Genomic DNA, 25,651 nt, shown 5'->3' with positions numbered 1-25,651 from the left:
GAGAGATATGTTAATGTAAAACAAACAGCCAAAAGTTGACTGCCAAGGGTCACCATGTTAGTAAAGACAACACAGCCAAATAGACCAGAAAATCTCAGGTATTTTTCCCAGTCCAAGGTAACAGTAAGAGGATATTAAATGGGTTCACTTGCAGAAGGCAAAATTAACTCTGGATCCTTCACCAGAAATGGTTTGTCAAGACAATCAAGTGAGAGCATGTTAGCTCAGTGGTGATCTACTTCAGCACTCCACCCTGAGTCTCATGTCTAAAGAATTACCACGTGGAGGTATGAGAAAATAGTTGGTCTCAGGTGACCCATCCCCAGTGCCCCAGAGGCATCTCGCAGCAAAAATTGCTTTGCAGCCTGCACACCACCTGAAGGGGAAATATAGCATTCTGCCATCCATGTCTGGCAGCGCATCTATATTATTTCGCCAGTATTTGTCTCTGAAATGGTGAATCATAGGGTTAGTGCAGTCTTGACTGATGCTAATGAAGAACGGTCTTAAGATGCAAATAATTTAAAAACTATTTATCTGCAGCCTTACTGACCGTTTCAGAGGAGGTGAGGAGTCGGTGCAGTCTGAAACACAGGAAGTCTCTGTTAATGTCTGACGTTTCCATGGAGAATGTGCCAATGGATACATATTCCATGCACCATGCTGACCCAGGCTCCAGGTATGTGCATATTTAGTTTACTGTTTCTTTGTTTTTTGGTATCTTTCTGGCTTTGCTTATCTCTTTCTCAGTTGCTGGCTATATCAAGGAAGCCTGACTCCAAATCTGCAAAAACTAAATCCCAATAATTGCTAGTCTTTGTCAACAAATAACCTCCACCTGGTCAGCTTTTGTTTGAATTGTAAATTGAATAAAATGTCAATGCTCTTAGCAATCATAATGTTAATTGATTGCAGGTAGCTAACTAAACATCATGGAGAAAGGAACAACCCTGCTGTTTGGGTTAAATGAAGAGAGAGACAGGGATGGAGATTTTTGAGACATAGGAACATGCATAGACTAGTTGATCCAAGTTTGATCTCTCAGATTGACTGTGAGATGGTTGGCATGTAACATCGAAATGGGCTTGAGACTGAGCCAAGTGTGCAATGTCAAAACTGACTGTCATTGTCATACACGAAGAAGCTACAACTATATCTGCTGTTGGATTCAGCAGTTCTCCAAACCAATTCTTCTGATCGTATATATGAATGAAATAAGGATGTAAGGTTGGGTAGTATTTATGCAGATACAAATTGATGATGGCACTTGTGCCTCAGCTTAAGATTAGTAAATTCTGAAATCGAAATAGTTCAGCTGACAAATTGCTTGCTGGAAACAATGAGTTTGCTAAACCTCCCTTTGTGATCTGTCATTTTGCAAGTCATAAAGCAGAACTATATGAAAACACTCAGTTCCACATCTGCCAGGTTAAAAAATTTGTTAGTGAGGCAGAAACTGCTGCCTCTCAGCGCCAGGGACCTGGGTTCGATTCCACCCTTAGGTGACTGTCTGTGTGAAGTTTGCATGTTCTTCCTGTGTCTTCGTAGGTTTCCTCTGGGTGTTCCGGTTTCCTCCCACAGTCCAAAGATGTGCAGGCTTGGTGGATTGGCCATGCAAAATTGCTCATTGTGTCCCGGGATCTACTGGTTAGGTGGATTAGCCATGGGAAATGCCGTGTTCGGGGATGTATAGATTAGGTGGGTTATAGGGGGAATGGGTCTGGGTGGGATGCTCTGAGGGTCAGTGTGGACTTGTTGGGCCAAACAGCCTGTTTCCACACTGTAAGGATTCTGTGATCTATGAAGTCTGAGTTTACATGGGTTTTTAATCTCTCTGTTCTAGGCTAAGGTCTCTGAAGTTAAAACTTTCAAATTAACTAGTTGTCTTGACTCCTGCTTTAAACAATGTTCATCAATTTTACTCTGATCGTGCATTTTGGTACAATACTAGAGGATGTATTGTTTCTTTCCAAAGCCTCTTTGCTGACTGACAGGGTGGACAGGTTCAACTTTTTACAGCAATGTATCAAAATGGAGTCTCACCCAGTTTCCTTCAAATTCTCTTTACAGGGCTTTGAGAGAGAGCCAGCCGTGGGTTTCACCCAAGACATCAAATAGAAATTTGGCTGCTAATTATCCAACAATGGGTCAAATTAGTCCCAGGACCCGCAAATCAATGAGTCTGGACATGGGGCAACCTTCTCAGGCCAAATCCAAAATAATGCTAGGTAAGGAAGCACAGCAACACAGCACAGCACGGCATGTGAATACAAATGAGCGCTCAGGTAGGCCATTCAATCCTTCAAGCCTGTTCCACCATTTTCGTTCAGCTATGACATTTCGGACCAACCCTGCGTTCTTTGATCTACTGAGCATTCAATTGACCTCTAACATAAACGTATTCAGCAACTGAGGACCTGTGGCTCTCTGTGGCCAGAATTCTAGTCCTTTCAATTAAGTCTTTTTTTCTCATCGCACTCCTAAATGGCTATTCCTTATCCTGAAACCATGATCTCTGGTTCTCTAGTCCCCAGCTAGGAAGAATATTCTCCTAGCATCTACTTGTGTCAAGCCTCTTCAGAATTTTACATTTCAAGAACCAGCTTTTTCTACAGTACATTGTCCTATTTATTAGGATATCCCAAAAGCACTTCAATTCAGTTCTGTCCCTGTTGAACATTTGTGTACTGCAGTGTCCTGCAACCAGTGCTGAATTGAATGAAGGGTTGCTCTGTTCTATTCTAACTTGCCTGTTCAACTATAAACAGAAATTAACTGCTTGTCTTCTCAAATTGCTGTGGGATCACTAACAGTCTGGCCGCAGAGCAAAACTTGACTAATTTTATATGACTGTCGGCTCCGATTCAGTCAGTAGCACTCTCATCTGAATCATAAGACACCGGGTTGAAGTTCTGCTCCAGGACTTGGACACACGTCAAGTCTCGCTCTCGAGTACAATAATGAAGGGGTGCTTGCACCGTCAGTTGCTCCATCTTTTGGATGAAACATTTATGTGGCCCCACCTGCCTACTTGGGTTGGATGTAAAAGATCCCATGACATTTTTAAGAGGAGCAGGGGAGTTATCCCAATGTCTTCACCAATATTTATCCTTCCATCAACATCATGTAAGCAGATAATGTGGGCATTATCATATGATGTGAAAATTGGCTGCCATGTTTCCTATATGACCGTGTTAACATACACTTTAAAAGTACTTCATTGACTGTTTTAAAAAAAGAAAATGTTTTGAGACATCAGGTAGTCTTAAAAGGTATTTTTCTTTTTATTAATTTGCCAGGAATCATGTGGATAACAGAATAAAGGTGAAAGCCTTGAAATATATATTTGTGTTTATTGTGGTGCTGTGGTTCAGCACTTTAGATAACTTAGAGCGAAGCTTGTCCAACTTGGGCAATTAGGTTTGGTTAGAGCTCAGCAGGTCTGGCAGCATCTGTGAAGGAAAAAACAGAGTTAATGTTTGGGATCTGATGACCTTCCTCAGAACACTTCCTCAGTTCTAAGGGTCACCTGCTGAGCTTTTCCAGCAATTTTGTTTTTGTTCCTGATTTACAGCATCTGCAGTTCTTTCCATTTTTATTTAGGTTTGGTTAGATTTTATTTGGAACAAAAATCTCCATGAACCTTTTCTGTCACTTCTGTTCTGAGGTTTTCCGATGACTTGGAAATACTGAATTTCTTTGAAAATCAAGTAATTTGATAACTGTTCATTTCCTTCCTGCCTTCTCTTGTTTTTCAAAAGAGCCGTCGTCAGCAATCGTTTGCAATATTGTCGGCGGGAAAAGAAAACAAGTGTTTCATTTCACAAGAGCCATGTACACTGGCAGTCTGAAATTTAAAAAGCTACTCAATTAATTATGCTATGTTCCCTGTTCTAAGCGATCATGGGGGAGGCCATGGTGCAATTTTATTGACACTAGTGTAATAATCCAGACCTGGGCATTATTCTGGGGGCCAGCATTCAAATTTCACCAAGTAGATGGAGGAATTTGAATGCGCTTAAAATCTAGAATGTAGAATCTAATGATGACTATGAAATGATCATCATTTTTTAAAAAACTGTTCTTTAAGGAAAGAAAAATACTGTCCTTACCTGGTTTGGCTTACATGTGCTTCCAAACCCAGAGCAGTGTCGTTGACCATTAACTGCTCTCTAAACTGACCCAGCAAGCCATTTAGTGGTTTCAAGGCACCAGAAGTCACAGAAAAGGAATGAACCAACACAGACCACCTGACATCGACCTCAGCACTAGAAATGACAACAGCAAACTCTGTTGACCCTGCAAAGCCCTCCTTAGCAAAGTCAAGCAACAGTCTGGCATAGTCATACTCTCAATCATGCCTTACGGACAATGTGTCTGATAACACCATCACCATCTCTGGATATGTCCTATCCCATCAGAAAAACAGACCCAGCAAAGGTGACGGCGCAGTGGCATACAGTAGGGAGGGAATTACCTTGAGTCATTAACATTAATTCCGGACCCCATGAAGTCTGATGGAATCAAATCAATCATGGGCAAGGAAACTGTCTGCTGATTCCTACTTTCTCTCCACTTCAACCCCTCTACCCTCTCAGCAGATCAATCAGTACAACTCCATGGGGAAGCACTGAGGCTGACAAGGGTGCCAAATGTACTCTGGATGGAGGATTCAATGTCCACTATTGAGTTGGCTCAGCAGCACCATTACTGACCAAGTTGGTCAGTTCTTGATGGACATTGCTGCAGACCCAATCCCCAGCTTGTCATGAGGGATCCGGTCAGAGTGAAAAACAAAATGAAACTCATTCTCACCAACTTACCTACCACAGATGCGTCTGTCCAACATAACACTGGTAGGAGTGACCTTGTGAAGACAGTGTCAGCTTCACCCTGAGAATACTCAATTGTATTGTCTGGCGCTATCACCGTGCTAAATGGAATAGACTTGGAACACATCTAGCAGCTCAAGACTGGGCATCCATGAGATGTTGTGGGCCATGAACAGTGGCAGAATTGTGCACCAACCCACTCTGTAACCCCTCGTAGACCGGTATAACCCCAGCTCCTCATTTACCAGAAAGATCGTGGTTCCTTGGGGTAGATATTTTCTATTCAACCTGTTCAGAGATGTTGTCTCGCACCACTAAAGCAAGTGGAACTCGAGCCTGAATCTCCTGGCTTTGAGGTAGGGACATTGCCACGGCACCAAGGGCCCAGTTCATTAGAATAACTTGTTTCAACCTTGACCCAATATTGTGTTTAATACATTTCAGGCAAGTTTAATCATGGCCATTATTTTGTCTGTGAGATAGTTTTAGTGAACCTGTTAAGACATGTTGGGACACCCCTCTACAAGAGGTGATACTTGAACTTGGACCTCCTGGCTCAGAGATACGGACATTGCCATTGCACATAAGAGCCCAGTTCCTCAGGGTAGTGTTCTAGGCCCATTCATCATCTGCTTCATCGATGACCTTCCCTCCATCATAAGGTCAGAAGTGGAGGACATTTGCTGATAACTGGCTGTACAATGTTTGGCATTATTCATGATTTCTCAGATACTGAAGCAGTCTGTGTCCAAATGCAGCAAGATCTGGACAACATCCACATCTGGGCTGACAAATGGCAAGTTCATTTATGCCACACAAGTACCAGTTAATGGCTGCTTTGACAAGAAGGAATTTAAGCATTGTCCTGTGACAGTCAGTGGCATTACCATGACTGACTATCCCACTATCAATATCCTGGTGGTTACTATTGACTAGAAATTGAACTAGGTCACCACAAAAATACATTGGTTACAGGAGCAGATCGGAGGCTAAGAATTCTGCAGTAACTCACCACGCAACTCTGCAAAGCAGGTCCTTCATGTACTAGGCACAAATCGGGAGTATAATGGAATACTCTCCACTTGTCTGGATGAGTACAGATCCAACAGCACTCAAGAAGCTTGACAAAGCAGCCTGGTCGATCGCTGCGTCCCCAAAATTCACTCCCTCCACCACTGATGCATAATAATAGCTATGTGTGCCGTCTAAATGATACACTGCAGAAGTTTGCCAAGGTCCCTGAGGCAGCACCTTCCAAACCTGTGACCACTTCCATCTGGAAGGACCAGGCCAGCTGATATATAGGAGCACGACCACCTGCAAGTTTCCATCACCAGTCCCTTTTAGTGTCACTGGGTCAAAATCCTGGAATGCCCTTCTGACTGGAATTGTGGGTCTGCAGACATTCACCAGCTTTTCAAGATGGATAGGTAATGAATGCTGGCCCAGCCAGCAACACTGTCATTCCCCTAAATGAATTTTAAAAAAAAAAAAAAAAAAACAAGCCTCCCGTCTCTGTCCTGGTTGCCAAATGGTTCATGTGCAACATAAGTGAATAGACGGATGTCCACCAAATATCATAAATACCTTCCCTCATCCACCCCTGAATCCCTCTTTATTTCCTGTTTATGATGCTCAGATTCCCCCCCTCCAGGCTAGTGATTTCCCCCTCCTGCAATGGCCATTCCAAGTATGAACTTCCTTTCTGTAGCTCTGTGGCACTGTTCATTGCAGCAAACTACACACTGTTTGCTTTTGCCGTTCGTATTTCTCACCAAACGAAGCGCTGTGACAAATGCTTAGATGAGAGGAAGTAAATGAATATGCTATTAGGTGTGTTAGATGAAATGAGGTTGGAAGCAATAATCCCCATATACTGCCCAGCTGTGCAATATTCCAGAAGTCCCAATGCACAAGTCAGCCCCTACATTGCTACCCATGGACAGTGACAATTATTCCGCACTCCGTAACTGTTTAGTGGTAGTATTGGAGCACAAACACCAACGTAGACCAGTTGTGCCAAAAAACCTGCTACTTTTTGGTAAATTCTATGCAACAATCTTGCAGCAGAAGAACTGTTGAGGTTCTTCTTGTAAAGCAAACCAGAGTGAGAGACAGAGAGACGGTAGAATGGCCTTCAGTTGTCTATATTCGAAGAACTTGATGTGACATCTTTCTGAGTTTAGGCTATTGTAGAGAGTAGATGTGGCCTTCTTGTACAATATTGTAACAGATACTTGTGTACACAGCATTCTTACAGTCATCAGTTTCTTAATATAATCAACAGATGTCTTTTTTACAGAGTACTGAGCTTATTGTAGTTCTTTTACACAGTTAGCATCTATCTCCCCAAAGTGCCGATATAATCAGTTCCCCTTCTGTGGCGCTAACCTACTATTGTTGCCCTGTAAGTAGCCATTAAAGACTTTAACTCTGCTCTAAAGTCCTCTTTAACCTTTGCCTGCTTTGTATGTTTCCACTGAACCCCACAGAATCAAGGAACCAGCAATTAAAGGATTTACTTTGCTCGGCTCAGCTCTCCTTTGTGAAAGGGACTTCAATTTTACAAATTGATTTATTGCACTGCTGCATTGATCTACTGGCAGAGGGGAGTAAGATGCTGAATAAAACAGTTTCAGTAAAAGAGGAAATATCATGGTGAAGCTTGGGGTAGGGGCAATCGAGTGGAATCAGGCAGATGAGTTACAAACAGGAATATCAGTCACCTAACAACAGTGTGACTCTGACTCTATAACAGTGCTGCAGATGTCATCCCTCCTCACAATGCGTACACTTGGTTATTCACTTGGGTAAAGTTTTTGAGAAGATTTGTAGCTCGGGTTGTGGATGAGGTTGTAGACTTGCTCACCAAGCCGGTGTGCTTGGTTGCAGACATTTCATCACCCTGCTCGGTAACATTGTCAGTGGCCTTTGGTGAAGCATTGGTGTTCTGTCCCACTTGTTATTTATATGCCTCAGTTTGCTGGGGTGGTTGGCATTACTTCCTGTTCTGTTTTTCAGTGGTTTGTATATCAAGTCCAGTTCAATGTGTTTGATGGAGTTCCAGTTGGAATGCCAGGCTTCCAGGAATTCCCTGGCGTGTCTCTGTTTGGCTTGTGCTATTATGGAGGTGTTGTCCCAGTTAAATTTGTGTCCTCCTTTGTCCATCTGTATTGAGATCAGTGAGAATCGGTCATGTCTCTTAGTGTCTAGTTGGTGTTCGTGTATCCTTATTGTCTGTTTTCTTCCAGTTTGGTCTATGTAATGTTTTCATAGTCCTTGCATGGCATTCCAACCAGAACTCCATCAACAAACATACTGAACTGGACCCGATATACAATTCCCTGAAAAACAACCAGAAGTAATGCCAACCAGCCCAGCAAACTGAGGCATGTAAATAACGAGTGAGACAGAACACCAGCGCTTCAACAGAGGCGCACTGACATTACCTAGCTGGGTGACAAAACATCTGCAACCAAATTCACCAGCTCAACGAGCAAGTCTACAACCTTATTCACTTGGGTTTTAAAATTATATATCATATTCAATTTCAAAGCAGCCTCTGTCATCAGCATGGAGTGTTGCTTTGGATTTTCACCTCTGCACTGACGTTGGAAAGAAAGAATAAACCAATTTATAGCCAATGAATTACTTTGGAATGTAGTCACAACTCTGTATTGAGTAAACTGAAACCAGCCAACCCATTTTTGTACAACAAGCTCCCACAAGCAAGAACGTAGTAGCGACCAGACAATCCTTTATAGTGATGAGGAATATATACTGGCCAAGCTCCTATGGTGAATGCTGCTTCTCTTAGAACGGCCTTGCTAAGGTTTTGCCTGTATCCTTAGATTGCTAATGAGCAAGTTCTGTTACTCAGAACTGTGGCGCATTACTGTGTACAGGCCTGAGTGCTTTTGTGTTTTACAGGTACAAGAAAAAGTTTTGACCACTTGATTTCAGACAGCAAAGCACCAAAGAGACAGGAAATAGAATCAGGGATTACAACTCCACCCAAAATGAGACGAGTGGCGGAGCATGACTTTGAGATGGGTAAGTAGAAGATTTTTCATGTCATGTCTATACCATTTGATTTCTCTGCCTCATTAACCTGTGTTACTAATGAGCTGGTTCCAGTTTTAAATCCTGTAGTTCCCCAAAATGCAAACTACTTGATCACATAACTTTGTATACAGAACATGTTCTGACTTGCAATGCATTGTGTTTTTATTACTTCTCCCTATTGGTATTGAGCAATAGAGCACTTTCTGTATTCCACTGTCAGAATCAAACACTCCCAGGATCATATTTGAAATATGTTGCCATCCTCCCTCAACTCGCTTCAGCTCTCCACTCCAAGTGACCTATTTTACACCACAGCGCACTTTGGACATTTCCTAGATAGATAGTTTAATCTTCTGTTGTTCTCACCCTCCTTTTCTCGTTTTGCTGCCCTCTCCCGAAAGTTGTTGCATGGGTATTGTTCCATGAGTCCAAGTATTTGACAATCTCACCCAATAGACCGTTTTCGGATAGTGAACTTCAGTGACATGTTTGAATTCGGGCCATTATTATACAGCATGATCACGTCCTCAGCCGATATCTGTCAGAACTTGTAGTGGATAGCAACTAGGAGTGGGGAACTCTGGCTATTTACTCCTTCACTCACCCAGGATTGTGAAAACCATTCTGACTTAGCACAGTATGGGGATCAAACCTAATACCTTGACTCAATTTCGGTGGATAAGTTCACATCATACGTGATAACATTGAATTCTTTTGTTATTTTAATTATGTAACCAATTTTGACTTTTAATCTTTTCACTGTTTTCATGGTTTCTGGTGCACAAGTATTGAGCCAAATAGTCTGCTTCTGCACCCTAACGTTTCTGTAATTTTGTTCTTGGGCATGTCAAATTATGGGGAAGCAAATTCCTCTGAGCTCACTCATTCATGGTTCCATGATGATGCAATATCTGTTCCCATTTCTCCCAACCTAGAAACGCAGCGAATATCCTCGCAGCAGCACCCCCACCTCCGGAAGGTCTCAGTGTCTGAATCCAACGTTCTTCTGGATGAAGAGGTCCTCACTGACACAAAGATCCAGGCTTTGCTACTTACTGTACTTGTATGTATAGCTTGCAGTTAACATCAAGGTTTTTTAAATGATTTGAGTGGCCTGTACATGCATTTCTCTTCTGTATGACACGGCATAGGTTTAAGGTATTTTTTTCTGGACAAGAAATACACTGGGGATGCGAAGAAGCACCCTTGAAAACAGCAAATGATAAAGACCTGGAGTTCACTGTCCACAAGCATAGTGAAAACACAGAAGATATCTCAAAAGGAAATTAGCTGTTGAGGGAAATTAATCTACATGGATAGAACAGGATAATCGGACTAATTGACTGGATTACTCAACAGGACTTAGCAAGATCCTTCAGTCCAACCAGTCTGTGCCAAACATAATCCCAAACTAAACTAGTCCCACCTGCCTGCTCCTGCTCTATATGCCTCCCAACTTTTCCTATTCATGTACTTATCCAAATGCCTTTTAAACATTGTAACTGTGCTCACATCCACGGCTTCCTCAGGAAGTTCATTCCACACGTGAACCACACTCTGTTTAAAAAAAAATTTGCACCTCATGTCTTTTCTAGATCTCTCTCTTCTCAGCTTTAAAATATGTCCACCTAGCCTCAATCCCCCATCCTAGGGAAAACATACCTACAATTGACCCTATCTATACCCCTTATGATTTTATAAACCAACCTCCTACTGTCCAGTGAAAAACATCCCAGCCTATCCAGCCATTATCCTAACTCAAACCTTCCATACTTGGCAAACATCCTGACCTCATGGGACAATTGGCAACTACTTGCACTGTTTGGACTCCTTTTGAATTTTAGTGAAGTACAATTGGGCCATGTAATAAATTATATTTGTGTACTTCCTGAGGGTAAGTGAGTTTACTCTTGTTATATTTCACGATTAAACTGCATTCCATTGTCGTTCGTGATGGCTGTGCTTTTAAGCAGCACTTAGTTGCTTTACAGCCAACTATTAAAAAGTCCATGAGCAGAGAATTACCTGCTCCAGCTCCCCTCCACCCCATCCCAACCATAATTTTCCTCCTCTTCCTGTGGGAAAAGGCAGCTTACCGCTTAATGCCTCGTCAAAGAAAATATAACAAGGAAATAGGTCATTCAGCCTGTTGAATGTGAATTAGTCCCCATTGACTTTATCTTATGCTTTTATGTTGCTTTTTCAAATACTTATCCAGTTCACCTTAAAATACTGTTCAATCTGTACATCAGTAACCATTTATGGTCAATGATTCTCTCTTTCATACACCCAGTGGGCACAAACTCTCTTGTAATATTTCCCCTTTCTGCTATTGCTCTCAACTCTTCAATCTGATGAAAATTTATGTTAGAGTTCTATTCAGGTTTGCAGCGCAAAAGATGAATGGGCCCGTACCAGCCTCTAGCAAGAGCCTGGGGACAGGAATGTAGCTTCCAGCCCCTTGACTATTTCACTGTTTAATGTCAGCTGTTTTCATTCCATATCCCTAAATACCCATTTTGGATCTGAAATTATTGATTGGCCCTGCATGCACCCTGCTTTATGGAACAGAGTTCAAGCTTTTACATTTTGTGTAAATGTTTCCTAACTTCTGTTTCTGTGTGGCCTAGATTTCCTCACTAGTGGCAAAATTTTGCTCTGCGCACGCCATCATGGACTTCCAAAGCTATGAAAACTGTCATCAGTCCCTACTTACCCTGCTACGTTCCATGAAATATTACCCTAGTTTATTTAATCTCTCAATTTTAATTCTTAAACTTCTGGTAATCTTCTAGTGAGTCTGTGTTGTGCTGAGATGACCTCTCCAGTCGTATATCGACATGAACCCCAGAAGTCCAACTTGCCCTTCATGACTGTGTTAGCAATTTGCAAGATTAATTCTGTTAAATTTCTTTCCCCACCCTTTGCCCAGAGCACTGCAATTGTTTATCTTCAGATTGTTGTCCAGTTGCCTTTGTCTGTGTTGACTTCTTCAAATCTCTTTTCAAATGTCTCCTCTCCAAGGAGAAGAATCCCAGCTCCTCTAGACAATCCTCATCAATGAAGTCTCTTGTCCTTGTAGACATTTCCATAAACTTTTTGAGCAGCCTACCTGATATCTTCACATCTTTCCTGAAATGAAGGCAATACTTCAGTTGAGATAGAATCTGTTTGTACATATTTGTCATCACTTGTTTGTTTTTTTTTGTGCTCCTGGCCTAGACATAAAGTGGAGGCATCCACATGGGTTTTTGACCATGGTCTTGCTTTTGGTATATGCAAGAAGTCTACATTTTCTTCTGTAAGGGGAGGGTCTTGTATGAAAGGTAAAAATTTCTAGTTAAATTTCATTGTGAAGATCTGTTGCTGTACATAGCCATTTGTTGTCGTCTTCACCACTTGCGAGCAAGTGAGTTTAGCACAGCATAACATTACTTATAGAACCTTGGTACAGAACAAGGCGCAACATTCAAATTTTTGAATCAGAAACCCAATGCCAAATAACTATATTGAATTTTGAATATTGTGCGCTATGGTTGCATCACCGAGAGGCTTGTTTTGGAACTGTGCATTTCTAGTATTCTGCTGTCACTTGACAGACTTTATTTATTTTTGTGTCTGAAAAATAGAAATCAGTTGCAACTGGCTAACAAGTTTATTTTCTCCTTGAAAGGCCACATTGGTGAAACACACTACAGATGAGTTTGATCAACGGATCTTGTATGAGTATTTGGCTGAAGCCAGCGTTGTCTTCCCTAAAGTGTTTCCAGTTGTGTAAGTTTCTCTTCCGATTATCTCTGTTCTTTAAAGAGTGATGTCTTTGACCAAAACTCAGGTTGCATAAGTTGAAAGAGATATGGTTTCTTGCTGTGCTTGTCTTCCTGTGCTATTAGATCATGGAACTCGAGCTGCTTGTATTAGTGAGGTGCTGACCTAAGGATCTAGTTCAGAAAGTCAGTTCATTTGAGCTAAAATATAGAAATGATCTTTATCTCTCACAAGAAACTAAACCTTGAACATGCCAGTAAATCATTCACTTCTGGTCGGAGTTTATTGGCATTAGGTATGTTCCCTTTAATGCTTCCTTGAGAGCTTCAAAAAAATTATTTCCTTTTTACATACACTAGCAGGCAACTACCTCTATCTCCTTGCTGTAGAATTGTCAGCTTTGAAATATCTCTGGTGGCTTTTTCCTCGAAATCTGGGTGTTCTGCCAGTTAACGAACTCCACTCGACTCTCACCCTGTGCCTTATTGTCTTTTTTGATTCCTATTTTGCATTCACACATTGCAGTACTGACAGTTTCCACAGTTGCTCATTGGTATGGTGAAAATGTCACGAAACAAGCTTGGACTTCTAAATGGAAATTTCATGAAGTGAAAGGTTCACCAATAATTTTCAAGGTAGTCGTGCAGTTTTGATTTGGTGTTTTGTGCGTTTTTTCTGTGAAACCTAGGCACAATTTACTGGACTCGAAAATTAATACCTTGCTGTCACTGTGTCAAGATCCCAACCTGTTAAATCCGATCCATGGGATTGTGCAGAGTGTAGTGTACCATGAGGAGTCTCCGCCACAGTACCAACCATCATATTTGCAAAGTAAGTGCACTTGCCACTAGGTCAGCTTTTCGTCTTGTAAACAACAATGAGGCTAATAGCATGAGCTATTGTTTATGTATCAATGATCCAGCAAGAGGAAGTCTGGTCAAGAACTTGGTTACATGCCGATTCCCTTTCTATGCTGTTATGAATCTCTCGGCAGCTTTGTGAGTAAGTATTTTTAACTTGAAGCTGCAGCAGCAAGTCTAATGACAGGCGTGTCATCTGCCCTATTATGGCAAAACATGACCCAACTGGAATTTCACCCCAAGGATCTGGAATCCAATCCAGCCCTGCCCCATTTGAGGGCATTTCATTTCTATTCGTTGCAGGTGTTATCGCTTATTGCTTATAGAACTAGAAGCAAATTGATCTGATTTCAGTGCAAACTGGCACCAATTTGACACTTTAATTCAGACCAGGAAGGAATTGGAGATCTGAAACCAGGAACATTTGCTCTGATGCAGGAGATTGGTGGCTTTGAGTTTGATCATCATAGGAGTCTGCAGTGAAAAAGGGCTTTGGGGAGTACCTCAAGATGTTAGTTTTTTGTGGGCATACCCATAATCCACAGATAGCCAATTTCAGGATCCCTCATAGAAAGAAGAATGGAGCCCAGAGTATTATGTAATTTTAATTTTTCAGTGCAAATTTTACTCAATTGGCATGTGACAAAAATAATTTAAGCATAATTTAATGCCTCAAACAATTTAACGTGTTCAAGATACTATTGTGTTTATTCCTTGAAGTTTAACTGAACCAGAAGGAATATTGCTTGAATCCTCAAGGTTATTGAAGTTATCACCAAGCAGTCAGTTCCAGGATGCAGTTTGATTTTCATGTATGTTTTCAGTTGTTGAGACTTCATTTTAACTTCCTTATTTTTCCTGACATCCAAATTTCAGGTTTTGGTTTCAACGGACTTTGGAGATTTGCTGGATCATTTTCCAAGGTGAGATTCAAACTGCTGAAGCATTGTTATTTAATTTGCTTTTACTCTGAATTATGCCTGGTATTTCTGTTACTACACTGGGTTTTATAATTTAATAGTTCAGCTTGTTCAGTTTAGCATTTCCAATGCAACGGGAATGGTTTTGAAAGAAATGCGATGAAAGGGATATTTACTTTCAATATTTTGTTGATAGAAATACTTATACATAGATGTCATTTTTCAAGATCTAGGGGAGGCAATGGCCTAGTGGTATTATTGCTGGACTATTAATCCAGAGACCCAGGTAATGTTCTGGGGGCTCAGGTTTGAGTCCTGCCATGGCAAATGATGGAATTTGAATTCAATTTTTAAAAGTCTAGAATTTAGTCTAATGATGGCCATGAATCCATTGTTAATCGCCAGAAAAACCCATCTGGTTCAGCAATACTCTTGAAGGAAGGAAACTGGTAAGGTGCTCTCCCCTTAGCTGCTCTGGTTGACATGAGTCCAAACCCACTGCACTATGGTTGACTCTCAACTGCCCTTTCGGTAATTAGGGATAGGCAATAGATGCTGGCCTAACCAGCGATGCCTGTATCCTGTGAATGAATACAATAAAGGAAAACATTTCATAGCCAATGAAATATTTTGGAAGTGTTTTTTATTTGCTTGTGAAATGTGGGGTTTTGCTGGCTGGGCCAACATTTATTTCCCATCCCTGGTTGTCCTTGACAAATTTGTGGTAGGCTGCCTTCTTGAGCTGCCATACTTTTTGTAAAGGAAAGTCTACAACGTTGCTTGGGAAGGATCCAGCACTACTGAAGGAGCAGTGATGTATTTCCAAGTCAGGTCTGTGAGTGGCTTGAAGAGGAGCTTGGAGGTTGTGGCGTCCCCATGTACCTTCTGCCCTGGTCCTTCTAGATGGAAGTGTTCGTGGTTTGGAAGGTGCTGCCTAAGAAACCATAGTGAATTTCACTCACTGTTGTAATGTGGGAATTGCAGAAGTCAGTTCACAATGCAATAATGACCAGATAATCTACTTTTAAAGATTTTGGTTTATGTGAGGTTCTGAATTTCATTAAATCACCTTCAGTCAGCCATCTTTCCTGGAGTCAGGTGGCCCTGATTCAAGATCGTATTCCTCACCACCTCTCCCATGGTGTTCATTGGAGCGTCTTGTATTCAGTGACAGTGCCTGAGCAGCCTTCAGACGAGGAGGCATGATGTATTCCAAGTTTGTTTTCTTCTAAAACTCAATGTCACTCAATCTGTCACTTGCCCCAGTTTACAATGAGGGATTGTTCTGAAAAAACAATACTGTCCTTATGGAGTCCCCACACCCTGTAAATCATCTTATGTGAGCTTCTTTGTTGATCTGTTCCTTTTAAGATGTTATTTGCATCCTCTTTGGATCATTTAACCCACAAGTAATTCCGAAACTCCTCATTCTGTTGGACAGCAAACTCAGATTCCAGACTACGCAGAGCTGATTGTGAAGTTCTTGGATGCGTTAATTGACACATATTTGCCTGGAATAGATGAAGAATCCGCTGAGGAATCTCTACGTACTCCAACCTCTCCCTACCCACCACCTGTCCAAAGCCAGCTTAGCATTACTGCCAACCTGAACCTCTCCAATTCCATGACCTCACTGGCAACCACCCAGCATTCCCCAGGTGAGTGAAGTTTTCCTTTGTTCATTCCCTAAGCATATCTTGAATTCATCATGTGTTGCCTAGTACAATTATCAGGTTTTGATTTCAAATAATTGCAATTGCATGGTCTTTCCATTCGTAACTTTCATGTGTTTCCCTGTGTATGAAGCTAAAGATTTGCATTCTTATTAGATCTACATTGGTATATGTGGTGGGGATGATATAAGCTGTGGATACACTGAATATATTCTAACCTTTATGTCAGTTTTTGTTGTTGCTAACTGGTGTGTTCTGTTTATGCTCATTGTATGCACAGTTTTAAGTAGCATCGCCTTTTCTTTGTTGATAGACGTTTAACAAATGGTGAAATTGAAATGCTGGTGTGCAAGTTCCTTTCCAGTTGACACCTAATTAATCCCTCTTGGTCAGAACACACCTGAAGTGTCGGAGCAAGATGTTCCATTAGTTATAAACTGCCTGTCACAGTCTGCAACTGGATTTGCATGCCTAGTTATAAGATGGGTTTTTTTTCAAAATGGAATGTCATTTTTAGCCTCAACCAGTAGCGTTAATTCTCAACTGGCATGACCAAATCACGGCCTGTGTCCTGATTAATCTGCATTTGGCAAATCTTGGAGAGGAGACTCAAATCAGTCCAAGTTAGACTCGGGACTAAATTTCCCATAGCCGATGTTTTTCTTTAATTTACTACTTTTTAAATTAACTTTAACTCGACCTTAGTCAACATTTTCTTGTTTGCTTTATATTTCATTTTTGTGTTAATATGCCCCTTTTTGTTTGTGCATGCACTGATGTTTTTCTCTTGTTTTGCCTGCTGTCTCTTCCCCTATCAGCTTTTTGGGCATGTGCGGTTGTCATTGTGACTAATGATTAGACAATGGCGTACTCAAGGTCCTCTGCTGATGGAGATACCTAGTACTGGTGAAAACTACAGTGCAGGTGTTCCATAATGCCCTAAATGGCCTGTGGTTTCTAATTTAGTAAAAGTTGTTGATCATTAGAATATGCTTCATTGTGATATGGATTTGTGGTAAATGTAGTGTCTCAAATCTAGCTATCTATATGCTGCGGTGCATCAATTTTAAGTATTATTACATACGTGACATTAACTTTCCAGGACAGTTCAGCCAGGTACTACATTGGTACAGTGGAATCCAGAGTAATTATCAGCCTCCCACACTGGCTCTTTCCCACACTCTGAGTGACCCTCGACCTGAATCATTTGACTCAACCTGTCACACTTGCTTACCTTAGCATTTAATTTTATTTCCAAACACACTTTATTCACTACTGGGCACTCTTTTTACCAACATTAATTTATAACAAAATTTATTCAATTAATATTTAATGCATGTCCTATTTGTTGAATTCATTCCCCAAGTTTATAAATCACCTCCCTCACCAGTTTTGAGACAGTTTACATGCAACGTGTATCTGTGTTTTGTAGATATGGATCTACAATTATGTTATCTTACAAACAAATGAGCTTCATTGTAATTGGTGACCCGCCCCAAGTTCTCACCAAGTCCAAATCTGTTTCATCTGTTTTCACAGCAGCCATGATGTTTTTCAATTGTACATCTTTAGGAAAAGTACTGTGTTTCATCAAAAACTTCATTAAGCTTCAGCTAAGATTTCTCCATTCCTGGCGAAGTCCACACAAGTTTCCTCTTTACTCTATCTAATGCGATCGCATCCTTTCTGAAATGCATTGACCCAAACTTGAATGCATGCAATACTTAAGATGCAGTATTTTCACTGAGTAAGCAAATACTTGAAAAATACCAGATTTAATTTCCAATTTTGTGCTGAGTTAGTTTACTCACCTGAGGCACAGCACATTACTTGAATGTGCTGCCTTGGAAGGTTGGTGGAACTGGTGCAATAGTAAGTTTTAAAATATGTGCTTGCATGGGAGAAATTGCAGGGCTCTGAGGCAAGAGTAGGGGAGTAGAATTAATTGGATTAATTTTTCAAAGTGCTGGCAGAGGTGCAATGGGTTGAATGGCCTCTTGCTGCATGGTTCTTTGATCTGGTATCCTGAACTCGAGAATGGAAAGATTATCCAGGGCACCTGTCTGCCATCTAGTGGACTCTGGTGGCAAATCACACAATTGAGGAATGGATAATCTCATCTTTGACAAAGTTGGCATGGGAAGGGCTATGGATATTCGTTGGTAAACTGGGAAGAAAGTTGGGGATTGGACAATTATTTATTTTTGAACAAACAAACTGCTCCCACAGGTCTGCAGCAGGGTTGTAGATCGTCCCAAGAGGGTTCCGACAGCTGCCTGGACATTGTGCGTTGAGTTTCATTATTCTGTGTTACCATCACTGAGCAGTTACACACAGGTTGGAATTTGTGACATCAGGTGCATAATATAGAAAAACGTTTGAATGTCATCAGTAATAGCTTGAACTTTGAGAATTTATGTTGCAAGACAATTACTGGGCATGTTCAGGCTGTTGCTGTGATTCTTTGACAAATATTATGATTTTTGCCATTGCATTGAAATATTAATAAACCAAAATGGTTTTAAAAAAATGTCTTTCAAATCCCGTAAAGCCCTATTGGCTAAAGATTCCACTGTATACAATAGGAGACCAGAAGATTGAACTATTCATTTGTACACCATGCTATCACCCACCATCATTGGTGGCCCCTTCCCACTGCTGATAATTTTCATGCTTTTTGTTACCTTCAATATTTCTAAATGTTGTCCTTGCCAGCCTATCGCGTTCCGCTTTCGGTGCCAATAGTGAACCATATATGGCACAGTGGTTAGCACTGCTGCCTCACAGTGCCAGGGACTCACGTTCAATTCCAGCTTTGGGTGAATGTCTGCTTGGGGTTTGCATGTTCTCCCCTGTCTGCATGGGTTATCTCTGGGTACTCCGGTTTCCTCCCACAAGTTAGGTGGATTGGCCATGCTAAGTTGCCCCATATTGTCCAGCAATGTGCAGGCTAGATGCGTTAGCCATGATAAATGTGAGATTATAGGGCTAAGCTACAATGCTCTTTGGAGGGTCAGTATGAACCCGATGGGTTGAATGGCCTCTTTCCTCACTATAGGGATTCTATGAAAGTCACAGGAGGCCATCCATCCTGCCTCCTCTGTCAGCTCTTGAAAGAGCTATCCAATTCATTCCACTCTCTTGCCCCTTCCCATTCAATGCCAACCCACCCACACAACATTTTACCTTGTTCACTGTGGAAAGTTACTGTTGAATCTGCATCCACAGTCTTTTTTTAGGTGGTACATTCAGAATAGTTGCCTGTTCAACTGGATCTGACTAGCATAATATTGACAAAAGCATTCTCCTTATGGGATTTGGCCTGCAAACCACAGCTATTATTGCAGTGGGGAATACCACAACAACTTGTCTTGATGTAACACTGTGTGGAGCTGGAGGAACACAGCAGGCCAGGCAGCATCAGCTCCTCTGCTGTCTGGACTGCTGTGTTCTTTCCTGCTCCTCTGATGCTACCTCGCCTGCTGCATTTCTCCAGCTCCACACTATGTTAACTCAGACTCCAGCATCAGCAGTTCTTACGATCTCTTGTATTGATGTAATCTCTTTATAAAATGTTCTAAGAAATGTCTCTCAAGAGCATTATGAAAGGCAAAAAGAAACACCAAGCTGCATAAGGAGGTATTCAGTCAGGGGTCTAAAGTTTGGTCAAAGAGTTAGGTTTTAAGGAGTGCATTAAAGGAGGAAAACGTGGGGCAACACAGGTATATTGGAAATTTTAACAAACCAGTAATCCTGGCTCATGCCCTGGGGACAGGGTTTCAAATTCCACCAAAGCAGCTGAAAAAATTAGTAAATAAAAAAGCTCATCTTAAAGGATGGAATCTTAAAGGAAAAGGAGATGGAGAGCTGCTGGGAGGCAGCTGAAGCTTTAAAATCAGGGCTGTGGCTTCAGTCCAAATCAGAGAACACATATCTTGGAAGGCTGCAGCGCTCGAAGAAATTACAGAGATAAGGAGCAAGACCATGGAGACACACTAAAACAAGAGACTTTGAAAATCAAGTGTGTCGCTAGCCTGAGAACCAGTGTAGTTCAGTAAAAACAGAGGAGATAGGGAAACGGGATTCCATGCACGTTAAGATACAGACAGCAATGTTTTGGATAGCTTCAGCTTTATGTAGGATAACTAGAGGTGTGTGGAGATCGTGAACAAAGACACAAACAAGGTGAGCAAGTTTAGAGAGTGGTCTTTGAGAGAAATTGACCTAATCTTCAGTGAGCATTTTTCCCCCAGATTTCCATTTGCCTCAAGTGCCTTAAATTGCTCTGAGGCCTCAAACCCCCAAATGCTTAATGTAAAAAGAGAGATACACTCTCTCAAAATATAGACCACCAATTTAGTGTATTATCTTTTTTTTCATTTTGACTGTTTGCTTCTTCAAATCAAGAACCTTTTATCATTCCACCTCCATGCCCCAAGCACACAACAGCGTAAATTTTCAGTGGATTAGTAATTTTAATAAGAAATATTATGGGTTGATCAGTGGTGGCAAAGGGATGTGACGTTTTAAATGTATGTCCAAAATATTCGTTCATTCTCAACATCATTCGCTTTGTTTTTTTCCTCTTGCCTTGTTTCCATGAAGCTTCTCTACCTTGCTCTAAATCAGCAGTTTTCATGCAGACACACTATTCCAAAGGTACTTTTATTTTTAATTTTTGTATGAAGTGCTACCATTCATTAACTTTGAGACCTATAGGATTAGATTGCAAAAAACGTAATTCCAGTTTGCCGTTTTGGGTGGAGTGGTGGATCCTAAAGCCCATTTAAGATTGATTGTTTTATTTTTCACCTCTGTATTGTTTGGTTTCTAATCAGATTAGAAACATGAGCAGAATAAGCTATTTCAAATGTTACAACAAGTGACTCACAATTGGAGCTCCTTCACGAATATCAGTTACAGAGGATTATGAACAGCTCCAATATGCTGTTTTTTTTAAACACAATGTACTGAAGAGGCTAGAAATCTTGTTATTAAAGCAGAAACTGCTGGAATTACTCAGGCCAGGCTGCATCTGTGAAAATAACATACCTGTATCAGTTGAGAGTCCTATCGAATCGTCAGCAGCCTGAAACATAACTTTGTCTCTCTCTCCATAGCTGCTGAATATTTCTGCTGTTGTCCTCTTTGGATGACTATTTTGCAAGCTTTTTTTTTGATATGCAGTTTTGTTTAAACAGTTGAACAGAAACTACATAGCCCTCAGCCTATGAGGTGGGTGGAAGGGGCAAAAATACTCTTAAATCAAAAACTCTAACCAAAAGTATTCAAATAACCCAACATTTTCATTTTTAAACTGTTTTCTTGTAAGTGTTTAAGGGTTTCCTGCAATTCCTTTACACAATGAGTGGTTTTCACTTTGTTTTTTCTATGTTTCTGCTCAACCCTTTTCTTCTGGAAGGATGAGCGGCAGATTAATTGGTTATTAAATAATTTAATTGTGTACATTTGAGACCTAAACTGTGATATTGAAATGTAGTAAACTGTTCATCTGTTGTGCTTTAAGTGTCTATGTGGGGTGGGATGTTACAAATTAAAATACATGCCCTAATCGATCAGGCTGTAATTCCAACTCTTCATGGTTACAATTGTTCCAGGACCTTTTTTAAAACCTCAGGACTGGAATGTAGGAAATGCAGAGGACAGCAACAAAACACAGGAGGAGACGAACAGATTTGCAGAATGGAAAAATAAATGACATAACATACAATCTAGTAAAATTTGAGTGGTTCATCTTGGTAGCAAAGTTGGTGAGAATTCTTGCTAGGTTATTGGCTGTAAAGTGCTTTGAAACATCCAGTGTTGTGAAACCTGTGAAATAAACGTACATCATTTTCAGATTACAAAAACTAGCAATAGGTCATAAAACTAGCAAACATGCTATTTGGCTTCATTTCTGACAGAGCAGAATCCAAAGGAAGGCAAGTAAAACTCGGTGCAATATGTGCAGTTCTGGTCAGGAAAGGTAACTTCTCACAAAGAATGACCCCGCCCCCTTGATTTTCAATCCATTCATTGCACATGTGCAAGTGTTCTTTTAATCTACTGTGATTCTGTACTATATAATCAATTCCCATCCAAACTATGAGTGTGCAGGAAACATTAGCCCAATTCTACATTTGATTCTGGGCTCCTTGCCAGTTCCACCTAGGTTCAGTTAAAATTCTGTGTGGTCTTGGTATCATTTTAATATTTTATTAGCTGAGCTGCAAGAGTCACCATATGTGTGTTGCCTGCACAAAACCAAGATATTGTCAACCTGTTGCATTGGTGATAATCATGGAAATAATTCTGTGTTGCCATAATGAATGAAGTCTCGTCCTAAGAGGCCTATGAGTTTTCATTTTGTTATTGCGTTGCAGTTAGCCTCTTTGAATAATGGAAAATTAATGCTAATGAGTTAGTAGCTCTTAATTTAACACTATGAAAATGTCTCTTGTTGCTGTCCCTATCCTGGTGGTGGTGTCCTCACCTCCGGGCCAGAAGGACCACATTCAAGTCCACCTGCCCTAGAGATGTGTCAAAGCATTTCTGAGCAGGTTGTTTTATTTTAAAATTACCTTCAAACCCACATCAAATAGTGAATCTAGACTTTATAGACACTTTGCAAAAATATCACATATTCTGACTGACCACTTTATTTGATGTATTTCGAGCAATTCTTTTGGACCGATATTATCAAGAATTACTGTCAAGAATCTTTCAGAAAAATGATAAATTCGATGGCTGAATCAACAGAACTTGCTTTCGTTTGGTTAAAATCTCTAGCTTTCAATCAACAGATCTCAGCAAGAGCACCACTTACCCTGATGGCTGTGCAAGGGGCAAGCCAAGGAATTATCTTAACCCCTGGTCAATGTTTGTGACCCTTATTAAACATGGTGTGAGAGAACATTGTGACAAGCCCGTAACTGTCAAATAGCTTGCCATCTTGCACTGTCAGTGCTGACCAATGAAAAATGTTCAGTTATTTCTGCCATTTTCCATTATGAAGTCGAGAAACAGCAGGGGATTACGCATGTTTTGGTGATTCATCACCCCACCGTGTTGTTTATTTTTTGGTGTCAAGAAATTGGATATCTGTTTCACTTTCCCTGTGAAATGCAAACCTGCAAGCACAGTTGGGATGAGGGTTGTGGTACTGAGTACTTGAGTTAAGTAGCAGAGAGTTGCTGGTATGTATCAAAGCTGACTAATGTAAATTGCCACCTTCAGGAAAGAGAGGGAGGGTGAACTGGAAACCAGAACATTAAACTTGTAGCTGTGGAATCTTAGCCGATTAGAATTCAGGCAGTTCACCCATAACACCAGCTCCAGATAAGTTAATGCGCAAGTGTTGTCACCTGGAATGCAGTCGCATTTTGAAGATGGTATGTGTTTGTGACGAACCACCCCTTGGTGAGATGTTTCCTGAGATGTTGTTCCGGGTAATCTGTCCTGATCGTCTTATTCCATCTGTGTCGAGAAGGACACAGATACCAAGAACATGTCTGAGGGACTTGATTGCCCTTGTAGCTGCGATACTTGATATTGTATCAGGCCTTGGGCAATTTTATAACAGGCAAAACATTATCTTCAAGTGAATAACTTTTACCACGTGTACTTCTGTGACTTTGCAGGGATCGATAAAGAGAATGTGGAGCTTTCGCCTACTTCAGGACACACCAACAGTGGGCGAATCCGCCATGGATCTGCAAGCCAAGTGCAGAAACAGCGCAGTGCTGGCAGCTTCAAGCGCCCCAGCATTAAGAAGATCGTGTGAAGTGTTTTGGGACTGACCCATCAAATCTTGTTGGACTTTGCTGAGGTGAAGCCCTCCTACCCCTCCCCCACCCTCCAGAAAGAACAAGCTTCTGTTCCTGCCACATCAGATAATATGCTGCCTGACGAACGATCAACAACAACTGAAAATTGCCCCTGCTACCTACTTCTTTCTTCTTTCATGTAACCAGTGTTTTCTGCAGTGTTTCCAGAAAGTCGTCCTGGTTTGGAGAATATCAAGTTTCAAAAGGAAAGAAGTATTTTTATTTGCTTACCTGTCATCTTTGTTTGGGGGTGGGATTGGGGAAGAGAAAAAGGCACTGAAAATCTTATCAACACTGTTAATAGTTGTCAAAAATGGAAGCCATTAATTGCAGAAAGGATGGATCTAACTTATTTGCCTTTTATATAATAATGAAAAGTGCTTTGCTGTTTGTGCACTTTTCAGCAATCTACAAAGTGGCTTAATGGGTAGGAATTAATCACGTCCGTTGGTGATTTTTGCTCTGAGGAGAACTCCCTATGTTTCACAAAAGAAACCTTTAAACTGTAGGTACAGTAACCAAACACCATGTTTAAAGCACATTTAACACACACACGTTAGGTTCATTGCAGCAATCATAGAAACTGTACATAACCATTGCATTTATTTTACTGATTCAAATAACAAAGGCGTTGTCTTTTTTATATTTGTTTACAGTCCTGGAAAAACTATGAATTAAAAATATGATATGCAAGAACTTTGCCAAAACAGATAATTATTACAACAAAAAAACTTAGTATTAAATTTGTGGTATTCAGCAAACGTGACTCCTTTAGGGACAATTGTGTAGCTGCCATTGTGTTAAAAAAATGAAACAGCAACAATATCTTGTACGATTAACAACACGTTTCAGTGTGGTCTTAAGAATGGTGCCCTCGAGACAATACAGTCGAATGTTGATTAACCCAGGGCTAGCTGAGGCTAACGTCACTGTCCTGGATTTAGTTTCTGGGTCGGGGTCTCTCTCACGTGTGCACACGCACAAACGATCTACAAATCAAAGGTGTTTCTCTCAGTCAATGTTATGCAACAGACCTTATCGCAAGAAGTCACTGCTAGTGTTGGCCACAGATTTTTTTTAAACTGCAGTATGTTATCTGTAAATAGTTTTTGTGTAAAATTGATAAAGGTATATTTACTACACTGTAAATACATGTGATGATATTGTATTATTTTGCTTTTTGTAAAGCAGTTAGTTGCTGTACATGTATAACATAACAAAATTTGATTATTCTAGTGTCAGTAATGTTAACTTCTCTCTTCCCTTCCGTTGCATTTTATGTCATTAAAAGAGACAAAAGAAAATACTGTGTACTATTACTTGCAGGTCTCATTGGCTAAAAATCTTCACAAATGAAATATAATTTTAAATGTTAAATCTCATTACGACCTCTGGTAAGTTTTGATCCAATGCAGGACCAGGTGGTGTTCAGACAGTGGTAATGTCACTGTACCAGTAAAATCTGGAATCATAAAAGAATTGGTCTAATGGTAAGCACATATAGCACTGTCAATTGTCATAAAAACCCATTTGGTTCACAGTTAGCCCTTGGGGAGGGAAAAATGTCATCCTTTGCCTGACCTGGCCTATATTTGACTTCAGACCAACATCTATAAGTTGACTCAACTGCCCTCTGAAATGGCTCAAGGGACACAATCATTTCAATGGCATCCAGATTGGACACACATTTGGGCCTTGCCGATGATG

The 25,651-nt window shown here is 40.7% G+C and overlaps 1 protein-coding gene across 7 annotated transcripts in view; it reads left to right on the top strand.

The window, feature by feature from the left end:
* Window positions 1–25,248, top strand: part of nf1a (neurofibromin 1a) — a 275,275-nt gene extending 250,027 nt beyond the window's left edge. For 3 of the 7 annotated variants that reach the window (XM_048612822.1, XM_048612821.1, XM_048612819.1), the window contains 9 exons: window positions 544–679; window positions 2,071–2,228; window positions 8,763–8,885; window positions 9,833–9,960; window positions 12,571–12,671; window positions 13,354–13,496; window positions 14,402–14,448; window positions 15,887–16,103; window positions 23,759–25,248. In XM_048612822.1, the coding sequence (XP_048468779.1) occupies window positions 544–679; window positions 2,071–2,228; window positions 8,763–8,885; window positions 9,833–9,960; window positions 12,571–12,671; window positions 13,354–13,496; window positions 14,402–14,448; window positions 15,887–16,103; window positions 23,759–23,901 (1,196 nt within the window). In that variant the 3' untranslated portion in view covers window positions 23,902–25,248. Of the gene's footprint in view, window positions 1–543; window positions 680–2,070; window positions 2,229–8,762; window positions 8,886–9,832; window positions 9,961–12,570; window positions 12,672–13,353; window positions 13,497–14,401; window positions 14,449–15,886; window positions 16,104–20,723; window positions 20,924–23,758 lie in introns of those variants that run through there. The other 4 variants (XM_048612818.1, XM_048612820.1, XM_048612817.1 and 1 more) reach the window with 2 other exon arrangements.
* Window positions 25,249–25,651: the final 403 nt, after the last annotated feature.

The sequence above is a fragment of the Rhincodon typus genome, chromosome 26, assembly GCF_021869965.1.
Source record: "Rhincodon typus isolate 14 chromosome 26, sRhiTyp1.1, whole genome shotgun sequence".
In the NCBI taxonomy this organism is placed as follows: Eukaryota; Metazoa; Chordata; class Chondrichthyes; order Orectolobiformes; family Rhincodontidae; genus Rhincodon; species Rhincodon typus.
Note: the sequence above shows the minus strand (reverse complement) of the source record. Positions and strands in the feature narration are given on the sequence as shown.